Source organism: Prenolepis imparis, unplaced genomic scaffold (assembly GCF_030444845.1).
Source record: "Prenolepis imparis isolate NDT839.2.m4 unplaced genomic scaffold, iyPreImpa1.0 SCAF_289, whole genome shotgun sequence".
Lineage (NCBI taxonomy): Eukaryota > Metazoa > Arthropoda > Insecta > Hymenoptera > Formicidae > Prenolepis > Prenolepis imparis.
The window spans coordinates 1916-14660 of NW_028141447.1; the positions used below are offsets into that span (position 1 = coordinate 1916).

At 44.1% G+C, this 12745-nt stretch overlaps 1 protein-coding gene across 1 annotated transcript; it reads right to left on the bottom strand.

The window, feature by feature from the left end:
* Positions 1-1644: 1644 nt before the first annotated feature.
* Positions 1645-6148, bottom strand: LOC145948228 (uncharacterized). Its single transcript, XM_083057970.1, has 5 exons — positions 5444-6148; positions 4654-5075; positions 3729-4442; positions 3095-3587; positions 1645-2634 (listed from the first exon to the last, which is right to left on the bottom strand). Exons 1-5 carry the CDS (start codon positions 6146-6148, stop codon positions 1645-1647), a joined length of 3324 nt encoding a protein of 1107 aa, XP_082914096.1.
* Positions 6149-12745: the final 6597 nt, after the last annotated feature.

A 12745-nucleotide genomic window follows, 5' to 3' on the forward strand; every position in this document is an offset into this window, starting at 1 on the left:
CTTCATTTTTCGGATTCTCAACTTGCTTAATATTATATGTTAATTTATTAATATCATTGTCCTGATTATTAAATAATTCATTGTTACATGGAATATTAATATCTACATCATTGTTGCTAACGTAGTATACATTTTTTTGTAATATTGCGTTATCGTTAGTTTTACTATTATTTGCGATATTTTGAATGCTATTATCAATTATATTAATGTTATAAAAATCATGAGATGACTCGGAAATTATGGTTAAAGATCGATTTATTTTATTTGTAAGCTTTCTAGAGAACTTCATTTTATACTTTGATTCAAGCTTATCCATGGTTAAAACTAGAGTTAAGAGAAGAAAAATTATAACGAATTATATAACGATCAAAAGAATAAAACACTATACATATATACATACAATATTATTTACATATACATATATATACATACATACATACATATGTGTGTATATATATGTATACATATATATATTACACACACACACACACACACACACAAATATGCATAGAAATGTATATTATGTATGTTATATACTTATCTTTCAAAAATCTCGAAACTTCGGGATTATGAGAAACAATAATTATCCGTATATAGTTATTATTATTCGTTCTCTCTCCGTCCCGCGCTTACCTTCGTTTTACTCCGATCCGATTGCTCTCTCACGAGCTGCGTTTACTTTCACGGGCTTGATGAAAATATTCAAAATGCACTTACAATTTATCAAGTCACCGACGGTCCGCACCGACGCAGTTGAAATATAATAGAAAACAGGCAGACAGTAAGCGGAGATCGGAACAATAAAATGTCGAGACTCCACGCACAACGCGGCAGTGACGATGAAACAATCGAACATCGAGCCTAAAGGCTCCACACACACGATGCGATAATGCATTGCATCGCTTAAGACACTTAAGACTTATTGTTTGTTTTTAGCGATAAATTGTCGCTAGCAATATTCTCGCTTTTTTTTACTTACAACTTTTACATTTAACATACATATTACATTAAACATACATGTTTCGTGGCCTTGTGGCCCCCACGCGATGATCACGGTTCTTGATCTCTCGGGATCGGGCGTGGTCGAGAAAAAACGATGGTTTCCTCTGATTTTTACTGAATTTATTTCTTAACTATTAATGATACACAACCTCGCTCGCGGTGCTTAGTAATTACGTATTTTGTACGGATGCTGCACGCACGATGCTGTTCGTTCGAGCGACGATAGAAGAAGGGATGAGATCGTATGCCGCGCATCAGCGACGCGCAGTCGGTCACACACTAGAGAGCGGCGAGCGGTAGGAACAGAATCGGACGGCGCTATGCGCGAATACAGAGAGAAATCACGCGTGTGCAATATAACAAAAAATACGAAAAGGCGCAAAATATTATACAACGCCGCCCCCCTTGAAAGAATGTTCTTTCAAAATAAAAGAAGAGACAACCACATGACAACATTATCGGCTTAGAACAATACATAATGTAACCCGTGTTGTTGTCGCGCTGAGACCCAAACAAAAAGAAAACTAAATTGCAATTTGAGAAAACTATAGTGAGTTGGTTTCTTTGGTGTAATCACAGGATAACGCTTACTTGATATCTAAAATACAATAAAATACAAATAATGGAATCTTGACTTATATCCTAAACATCTATCGGCAATATCGCGAGCTTGGACAAAGGTCTCGTAAATAGACCCTTTGCAGTTCGTACGAGGGCAGCCCGCGCGATGCCGTCGGAACCGGTGTGCAGTTCTTGCACCCGGCCTAGGAGCCACTGTAAAGGGGCCAGGCCTTGTTGCTTTACGAGCACCAACTGATTCAGTTTCAATTGTAAGCCCTTGTTGACTCTCCACTTCGTTCGCTCCTGAAGAGAATGTAGGTATTCGTTGCTCCATCTTCGCCAAAAATGCTGCCGCATTTGCTCCACCCTTTGCCACCGCGTTAATCGGTTCTCGTTGGCGTCATGCAGATCATGACATGGGAAGCTGTTCAGCGTCGTACCGATCAAAAAATGGCCTGGGCTGAGATAGGTCAGATCGTTGGGATCGGAGCTCAGTTGCGTGAGCGGCCGTGAATTCAGTATCGCCTCCACTTCGTGCAACGCTGTTGTCATCTCCTCGAAGTTTAGATGCGCTTTGCCTATTATTCGAGTCATATGGTGCTTGGCCGACTTTACAGCAGCCTCCCATAAACCGCCAAAATGCGGCGCGTTCGGCGGAATGAAACACCATGTCGTTTGGTGCTCTCGGAGAAAGTGTTGTATTTCGTCTTGCGTCCGTTTGTCGTTTATAAATTCGTAGAGCTCCTTGAGCTGCTTGTGCGCTCCGACGAAGGTGGTGCCGTTATCGGAGTACATACAAGAGGGCTTGCCCCTTCGGGAAATGAATCGCCGCAACGCTGCAATAAAACTTTCCGATGTTAAATCGCTTACTAGTTCAATATGTACGCTTTTAGTCGCGAAACAAACGAATATAGAAATGTACGCTTTGTGGTTGCGTGCGTTGCGTCGCTTTCCTTCTCTCAAAATTAGCGGGCCGGCGTAGTCTACGCCACAGTGCGAGAACGGCTTTGAGACGGTAACGCGACCGCTGGGCAGAGTACCCATTAACGCTTCCGACATGATTGGCTTTACCTTGAAACATGTTACGCAATTTCGAATGATTTTTCGCGTTGTGGATCGAAGCGAAAGAGGCCAAAAACGTTGTCTAACCGCGGCCATCGTGGCGTGTGTTCCCGCGTGTAAACCACGTACGTGCTCCTGCTCTATTATTCGTTTCGTCAGCTCGTGATCGCGCGGAAGTAATATGGGGTGACACGCGTCAAACGGTAAGCTGGAATTTTTCAGTCTACCCCCCCACTCGAATTAGTCCGTCTTTGTCCATAAATGGGGATAGGGAAAGTAATTTGCTGGACGCATTGATCGAGCTACCCTTAATTAATTGGCTATATTCGCTCGAGAATGCGGTTTTCTGTACCGTTTTACATGCAATTTCGAGCGCGCGCGATATTTCTGCATGGGAAACGAATTCTGTCGTGGCGTCCGATCGGTGTGTCTTGCGAAGCCTGAGGCAGTATGCAATGATGCGGCATACCCTATCTAAACTGGAATGCTTTTTTAATAGATCTTCGACGATGGGTTGCTTGGATGTAACGACGACTGCTGCTGTTTCCCATCTTTCGGGAATCTCGCCCCCCAGGCGAGTGAAATCTCCGTTTGGCCATTGAATCTCGTCGGTTTGTAAGAATGCGGGGCCATGCCACCACGTGTCTGCGTCCACCAATTCGTGTGGGTCGAGTCCGCATGATAGAATGTCGGCGGGGTTGTTTGCTGAGGCGATGTGCCGCCAACTCTTTACTTCGGTTAAGCGCTGTATTTCTCCAGTTCGGTTTGCTACAAATACCTCCCATTTTCTGGAAGGCGAGCTGATCCAGTTCAGCGTTATTGTAGAGTCCGACCAAAGGAAGATCTCCATGTGAGTTGTGTCGATTGATTCGCGAACTTTATTGAACAACCTTGATAGAAGCAGCGCCGCAGACAATTCTAGTCTCGGCAACGATACAGCTTTAAGTGGCGCAACGCGTGACCTTGAACACAATAATTCGGTGCGAAATTGATTTTCGTCAAGTCTCGTTCGGACGTATATGCAGGCTCCGTAGGCTCGCTGGCTGGCATCGCAGAACCCATGTATTTGCGTCCATTATGCATTCGTGTTGAATTTAACGCACCGAGGTACTTGCAACCGTCTTAATCCTGCCAATTGTCGTTCAAATTTTTTCCAACGCGTGTGTATGTCCTGTGGGACGGATTCATCCCAATGGCTTCCTGCTTGCCATAATTCTTGTAGAATGAGTTTCGCCGTGACAATGGTGGGACCGAGGAGGCCGAGAGGATCGAACAACCTAGCGACGCCGGACAATATCATGCGTTTGGACACGAATTTATGCTCTTCACCAACGTCGTGGGAAAATCGGAAAGTATCCTCGCTCTGATCCCATATCATTCCCAAGATACGAGAGGTTGCGCCGTCGTTTATTGTGACCGGCTTTCGGTTGAGATCGTCGCTGTCTTTGATTAATTTCGGGCAATTTGAGGCCCACTTGCTTAACTCGAACGATCCCAGGCGCAGTAATTGAATTATTTCCTTCCGCATAGATTTAGCCTCGTCATATGTATCCGCCCCGGTCAGCAGGTCGTCTACGTAGAAATCACGTTTGACGTGTTTAGCTCCCGTTGGATACTCGATTTCATGCTGTTCCGCTAAGTGCTTGAGACACCTCGTTGCTAAATATGACGCAGCAGCAGTGCCATAGGTAACCGTGAGTAACTCATATGTTTTGATGTCAGCGTTCACTCCGCCATAGGATCCGTTGAAGGGAAGTTTGAGATGCGTCCACCAGAATTTGCCGGTACATTTTAATAATGTCGGCAGTGAAGGCGTACTGGAAGGTGCGAAAACGCATCAAAATGGACATCAGGTCCTGCTGTACCACGGGTCCCACCATAAGTGCATCATTCAATGATAATCCTGTGCTTGTCTTGCAAGAAGCGTCGAAGACAACACGCAGTTTCGCTGGTTGCTCTGATGTCTTGAAAACACAATGGTGTGGTAAGTAACAGGATACCCTTTCATTGGGTTGCGGGTTTACCAACTTCATGTGACCGAGAGAAACATATTCGTTGATGAACTGCTCGTAGCGAGGCTTCAGTGTCGGTTCGCGTTTAAACCGCTTCTCGAGTGACTGTAGTCGCTTCCGCGCGATGCCCTCAGATTCTCCAAGCCTGGTAATTACCGATTCCTTGATTGGCAGTTTCACTATGTACCTGCCGTCGGGAGTGTTAGATACATTCTCGAGAAAATGATTTTCGCATCGAACCTCATCTATAGTGTAATTGACTGATGGACCGGCGACGTCCTCCTGTCGCCAGAATCGGTCCAACTCTTCATGCAGTTGCGCGTTAGTTATTATGGCGTGGAAGGATCGAATTGCTTGTGGTGACCTTGGATTGTTTAGTCGGCCCGCTAGTATCCATTCCAGCCTTGTTTTTTGTAGAGTAGGATGCGACTGTGACGCCTTGAGTTGACACATATCAAGTCCCAGAACAAATCTGCACCAATAAGGGCGTCGACGTCAGCAGATTGATAGAACCGAGGGTCGGCGAGTTGCAAGTTGCGCGGAAGGTCGAAGTCAGTCCGTTTGATTGTGAATGACGGAAGCTTATCTGTCACTTGGTCAGTCACGATGCAGTCAACGTCGAAAGAAAATGCGTTTACGCGTGATTGCATTTTCAAACGCGCGGTTTGAGTAGACTTAGTGGTCACGCCGTTTATGCCTGAAATAGATATATTTAAAGAACGCGGCTTTAAGCCGAGAGATGATACAAAATTCTTGGATACGAAATTTGCTTGTGATCCGCAGTCCAATAATATACGGCAGGGTACCGGGAAACCCTTGCTATTGTAAGCGTGTACGACGGCAGTCGAAAGCATGGCATATTTACCATCAAAGGAACGCGACAGGTGAGTAACCAACGCGGACGGTGCAGTCGGTGAGCTGGTTTTTTCGAATGTTTCTTGACTGGAGTCGGCCGTTTCTGCTGGAGCAGCAGTGTGCAACAGCGTGTTGTGTTTGGCTTTGCACACTCTACAAGCGCCTGATGGGCACTTGCTAGCAACGTGTGACGTAGAGCGTAGGCAATTGAGACAGACCTTCAACCTTCGAATTTCACTGTTTCTACGGGCAGTGTTGAGATCCAAAAACTGCTTGCAATGATATATAGAGTGATCGCCCTTGCAAAAGCTGCACTTAAATTTTAGTGTCGCGGCGCACGCGGTTTGCCTCTTTCCGTTAACAGGAGCACGAACATTAGAATTCTTCGCAAGAACGATGTTAGTTTTACCGGTCGCCTCGAGAACTTGGCACCGATGCGCGATGAAATCGACTAGTTGTTTGAAAGTTGGAATCTCAGATCCCGTCAATGACGTCTGCCATTCTCGCAGTGTGAGCGTATCTAACTTAGAGGCTAAAATGTACACGAGTAAATCATCCCATTGCGCGGTCGGACGATTCAATGCCTTGAGGGCGTGTATGTGTTTGGACGCGCCGTCCGCAATTTGTCTTAATTCGCCAACGTTTTCTTTGCTCATGGATGGTAGCTCCATGATCGCCTTGACATGAGTACGATGACTCGTTTATTATCATAACGTTCTTTTAGCATGGTCCACGCAATATCGTAATTGAGATCCGATATCTCCAAAGAACTGATTATGTCATTTGCCTCGCCGGTGAGCGATGATCGCAAATATTGTAATTTCTGTACATTGTTTAACGACGCGTTAGAATGTATAACTGAATTGAATGCATCGAAAAATGGAAACCAGTCATCGTACTTGCCGCCGAATGTCGGCAGACTCAGCTTGGGGAGTCGCACATGAGTCGCGGGTTCGCGCATTACGGGAGATGCCGATGCCGTGGTCGGAGACGAAGATGACGTCGCTTCAGTGCGATGCGTAATATACGGCGGATTTATCAATTCTCGAATTTTAGCTGTGAGGCTAAAGAAAGCCTCTTCGAATGCAATGCGATCGTTACCCTCGCTTTCGTCGAGTGTTTCTAGTTTTGATTGTACCGTATTGTAATCCGACCAATATTGTTCCAACTTTGCGCGGCGCTCGACAAGCTGAGCCATTACCGGCGATGTGACGGACGTGATCGTTTCAACGTACGTTTTGATACGCGTGCAAGCTGCCTTAATTACGGTGCGTTGCTTCTTTAAAACGGCGGGATCCTCGTTGGAAGTCATTTCGGAGACAAGGGCGTAGAGTTCTCGGCGCGCGGAACTTGGGTCAAGACCGGCGCGTAATTGTTAACAATACCTGGAATTTTCGCGACTTTGATGGTCTAACCTCAATGCGCTTCGGCCGGTAACTCAACTGACACGCTGATGGGTAGATACGACAGGTGGCACTCGACTCGTGTCCTCCTGGTACGACTGGGCAGAAATGGCGGCCACGTGCTCTCCTTTCTGCACGGCGGGGAAGGAATGGCGGCGACGCTCGAATCGTGTCCTCCTGGCACGACTGGGCAGGAATGGCGGCGACGCTCGACTCGTGCTTTCCTTCCGGCACGAATTAGCAGGAATGGCGGCGACGCTCGAATCGTGTCCTCCTGGCACGACTGGGCAGGAATGGCGGCGACGCTCGACTCGTGCTAGCTGTTGAGCCTGTGCCTCGTGACGTCGACGGCGTGGTTGCCGTTTCACCGTGGCACTGCTCGTCCTTCTCGTAGGGTCGTCCCGTGCGTGGGCAGACCCTTGTCGTCGCTCAATTGCCGAACTCGTGATGTCTGCGCTGTGATCCGGCTCGAAGGACCAAAATGTTTCGTGGCCTTGTGGCCCCCACGCGATGATCACGGTTCTTGATCTCTCGGGATCGGGCGTGGTCGAGAAAAAACGATGGTTTCCTCTGATTTTTACTGAATTTATTTCTTAACTATTAATGATACACAACCTCGCTCGCGGTGCTTAGTAATTACGTATTTTGTACGGATGCTGCACGCACGATGCTGTTCGTTCGAGCGACGATAGAAGAAGGGATGAGATCGTATGCCGCGCATCAGCGACGCGCAGTCGGTCACACACAGCGCTAGAGAGCGGCGAGCGGTAGGAACAGAATCGGACGGCGCTATGCGCGAATACAGAGAGAAATCACGCGTGTGCAATATAACAAAAAATACGAAAAGGCGCAAAATATTATACAATACATATATTATAATATTAAACATACATATATTAATAATATTAAAATAATATAATACATAATTATTAATATACAATATGTTTAAATGTTTATTAATATATTTAATATATTTGTATGTTTATTAATATATGTTTAAATAAAAGTTATAAATAAAAAATTAATAGAAAAATTAAAACTTAGAAATTAATAAAAAAATTAAAAATTGATACAAAAATTAAAAATTAATGCAAACAAAAAAATTTTAATTTTAATTAAAAAACTTGGCGTTGCAAAATTTTAAAGTCTATATTAAAGCAACAAATAATAAATTTAATTTGAATCTAAATTTAATTTAGAATTATATATTTAATTTAATTACATCAATAACAGCATTGTTATAGTAGGAGTTAATTTATTACTTTTATTTACTTAGTTAAGTAAATAAGAGACTTAAAGACTATGTTAATTTTAGCATATTGTTTAGCAGCGTCAAGTTTTTTAATTAAAATTTTTTAATATTTTTTATTCGTACTAATTTTTAATTTTTGTAGAAATTTTTAATTTTTTTTATTAATTTCTCTAATTCTAAGTTTTAATTTTTCTATTCATTTTTTATTTTATATTTTTTGTGTTTCATATTATTAGATATATATCTTATATTCTAATAACGTACATGAAATGTACATACATTTAATGTGCGCTGTATATATATATAAACATACGAAATACATGTATATTAAATATATATATTACGTATCATAAAAAATGTATATTCAAATCACGTATATAAAATGTATATGCATTTAATATTGTGCACTGTATACAGGGTGTCCGGTAATAGTCACGCCAACTGTCGTGTGCAGATTCCTGGGATCATTTGGAGACGATTTTTCCTCAGCGAAAATGTCGAGGGAGGTCATTATTTTTTGCATGTTTTCAATTTTTGCTATCATGTATCTTTGTAACTAATTGTAAGCCTTAAATTAAAATTCTATTAAAGTAAACTCTACCTAAAATTAACTGAAGAATGTGAATTTATTATTATTTTATTTCCACAAGGCTTAGTTTGCGAAAAACCCTTTATTTTCAATCGCTTATAACTCGAAAATTATTGGTGTCTCGACATTTTTGCTGAGGAAAAATCGTCTCCAAATGATCCCAGGAATCTGCACACGACGGTTGGCGTGACTATTACCGGACACCCTGTATACATACAAAATACATTAATGAATATACATATCACGTACCATAATGTATATTCAAATCATGTATATGAAATGTATATACATTTAATATTGTATGCTGTATACGAGGGCAGTTCGATAAGTCAGTGACTTTTACAAGATATGGCGCTCAAATCGCAATCTAATTTTATTTCTGATATTTACCATCTTATTTAAGTATACACACCAAGTTTCAAGTAGATCTGTCAAATAGAAATTTTTTGACAGCGTTCTAAAGCGGATAAGTTTGTGTTTTTTGCTAAAATGGAAAAAAGTGAATTTCGTGTGCTAATAAAACATTACTTTTTGCGTGGAAAAACCATTAAGGAAACTGAAGAAAAGCTAAAAAAGTATTATGGGGACTCTGCTCCGTCGCATGGAATGGTTCACAAGTGGTTCACTGAATTTCGTTGTGGTTTTTGGTCGATTGTGAGCAAGCGCGGCACCCATCTGGCCGACAGCTTGAATGGACGGAGTGCGCGATAGATCGCGTGCGATTTCGCAACCGTATCCTCTCGACGTCGAGCAAAATCGCGTCCGTGCTGGATCCCGCTCACCGAGCCACGATCTACGAACGTCGATTCGAAAATGTGCCGCCCACGTGGCCGCCCTCGTCGACAACGTTAGGGGGGTCTTCAACGACGTCGTCGCCGCCGACAGTCACCGTTTGTTCGAAGAACGGCGAATCTGTGACGCAGCGACCGTGCTGCTGCACCGTCGACACCATAGACTATACGCCGCCGAACGAAGAGAGAAGGACGAATGAATCGACCGTATAGAGAGGTACAGCTAAACTTTATATTTACCAGTATTTTCTGTATAATTCTTTTTTTTTTGTTATTATAACTTACAAAATCTTCGCTATAAAATATTCAACGCGTATTATTATGTAATTTTTTCTTTTTAGCGCACATCATGTTTCGAACAAGCTGATCCATCAAAAGATCGTCGTAACGACGTTTGCGCAATCTACGCAAACGTTGCGAGGGTAGCGAGACTTCGCGAAACAAAGTCTTGTAGCAGTCGAGAGCGTTCGCCACTTGACGCGACATACCGGTATACGGATTCATCGCGCCAGATTCAAACTCGCAGGATTTTGTAAATGCAGCACTACTAATTTCATTTTCTAATAAACTTTCATACGTAAGTTTACACATGCGCATTGGATTTTCGCCACCACGTTTTACACTATATATAAAATTATTGTGCGGCGAGTCGTTGCTGACGAAAAAGTGACCGTAACCACCGTAGCCGACACACTGGCCGGTTTGTTGCGAATACACGCGTTGCATTCGACTCGCGTAATTTTGTTCCAACAGTTGACCACACGCGGAACGACCGATAAAACTGTAAATCGACGAGATCACTTGCACTCGTTCTCCCGATTCGCTACGAAAGTCCGATAGATCGGCGTATTGCGCGATACCTTTCTGCCCGAAGGAATTTTGCAGTTTTATCGTTTGCTTAGCCGCACGCGAATACAGCTTTACGCGTATATATTTGTCGTGCGATTCGAGCATACTGGCGTAAATCGGCGACTCTTTGTCGTACAGATGCAATACGCGCGAATGAAATTTAGTGTCGCGCGCATCGATTTCACGATCGACATTTCTCTTTTCGCGACTTTGATACACGCCGGTTGACACGAATGAACCGCCGTTATCATCGTTGGCATTTCCTCGCACCGTTGAACACTCATCGCGACCGCATAAAAACGACGCGTTCCACGTCAAATATATGTCGTACTCGCGCCACGTTGTGTCGTCACAATCGCGATCCTTGCGACGAAATATCTGTACTTTGCTGTTGACTGAAAAAACAAGCGGCCCGTTGGCTCGCACACGCGCTACATGTAAACGAACACCGTAATTATACGAGAGTACCTCGACGCTCATAATTGACTGGAAATATATCTGTCCGTTTGGACAAAGCGTCATGTTTATTTTTTTCGCAAAAAACGTATCCATCGTCAGACCTAGCGAGTCGTCCACGACATAGCCATCCTCGCAGTTGCGCATATCGAAGTCACCGAATGCGAAAAATAGACGAATTGAATTGACCGGTGTCAAATCGTCGCCGATCAGGGTCCTCTCCTTGGCGTATTTGGTAACCTTGTCGCGACGATACCGTAGAAACATCGCGCGACCATTTCGCTCGTAATTGATAAATTCGCGCAACATTTTGTACCGATCGTCTTTACAGTCTTCACTTTCGACAAACAACAGCGGAATGGCGCGTCTGTGCGCATTGATAGACACGATAATTTTACTAATGTCCGTGACAAATGGATACTTAGCGACGGACAATAATCCGTGACAAGCCACTTCGTGTAGAAAGGGATCGCGAAACCGGACACCGGTCAAACATTCGTAGAGTTCCAATTCACGCCGATCGCAATAAATGTGATGCGGGCAGCGCGGCAATGCCGATATATCGTTATTACATTCGTAGTTTGTAGCGTTAAAATTACAATTCCGTTGTCGTATCAATTCACTCGACAGTCTTATCGCGAGCGAGTTATTCGTAGTGTGATAATCTCGACAGTACGAACAGTAGCGAGCGATTGCTGATAAAGACGATGCGATTTGCGTGCGCTCGACGATTTGCACCGGACATAACATAATACCATTGGCGACGCGAACGTTGACGAAGTATAGTTCGTTCTCGATGAGATTGACAAGATCCAGCGTGCACGACGTATCGAATCGTTTTACGGCTAAAAATAATTCAACATATACGAAAAACAACAAGCGGCGGTGTAACGCTCATTGTTACATGTATCGCGCATAATTTCTATAATATTTGCGACGAGTCGCATAATTGGTATCTCGTTTATCGCTATAATGACTATCGGCGAGCTATGCGATATCGTTGTTTGCGAAGTATCCGCGGATACGTATAATTTCACCACCGTGTTAAAATACTCGCGTACAAACGCTACGACGCGTCGAGTTGTCGCGTGCGCGTCCACAAAAAAGGATTCGCGCATAGCGTGCGTACGATTCATAACGCGCCCGGCATTACTGATGTTTCCGATATTGAAAAAGCTGAGATACTGTTCGAATCGACGCGGCATTTGGAGACACTTCATCGCGTTCAAATTAACCACGCGCATTCGTTTGATCAATTCGTGATCGTACTCCACGTCATCGTGAATTTTGCTACAAAGAAATTGCTGCTGCACCTTGTTATTGTCGATCGTTATGTTAGGCGCGCGCATCGCAATCGCGAGACCGCGAGACGTGTCGACTGTCGCGCCATCATTTTTACTCGTGATAATTCGGACCGCATACGTGCTGGCCTGCGTTCGCGACGACCGTCGTCGACCGACGTTCAACAATATCGACGCGGGCGAGTATGCACTCACTGCGGTAAAGGTGGTTGCGTTCAACAGCGACGACATTGTCGCTGTCGCCGCCAACATCGACGAAGACGATGTTTTGTTGGCCACGTTAGTCGCGATGTGCGTCCAATTGGCGGTACGTGCGCGAATCTCAGACTTCAATTGTCGTTTCATATTTTCATTCCAATCGGTGCGAATGCTAGTCTTTCGACTGATAAACTGCAATAGATTCGCTCGATGCGACAGAGTCGCGTATTGTCCCACGATCGATTCGATTGTGGAAACGGTCGCTTCGACGGATCTGTCAAATTCATTCGCGGTAGTGTTGGCTGCTGCGCTATTGGACACAGTACACTTTACCTGCTCATTGTCGTTATTGTCACGGTACGGGTACCTCAGTCGCCGCAATTCGAAACACATAGATGTTATTAACGCAGCGTA

Coding starts and splice junctions, on each gene's coding strand:
- LOC145948228 (XM_083057970.1), bottom strand. CDS start 6,148: ATGAGCAAAGAAAACGTTGGCGAATTAAGACAAATTGCGGACGGCGCG. Junction 4,443..4,653: donor GTTTCTCTCGGTCACATGAA/GTTGGTAAACCC, acceptor CGCACCTTCCAG/TACGCCTTCACTGCCGACAT. Junction 3,588..3,728: donor AGACGGTTGCAAGTACCTCG/GTGCGTTAAATT, acceptor ATTGTGTTCAAG/GTCACGCGTTGCGCCACTTA.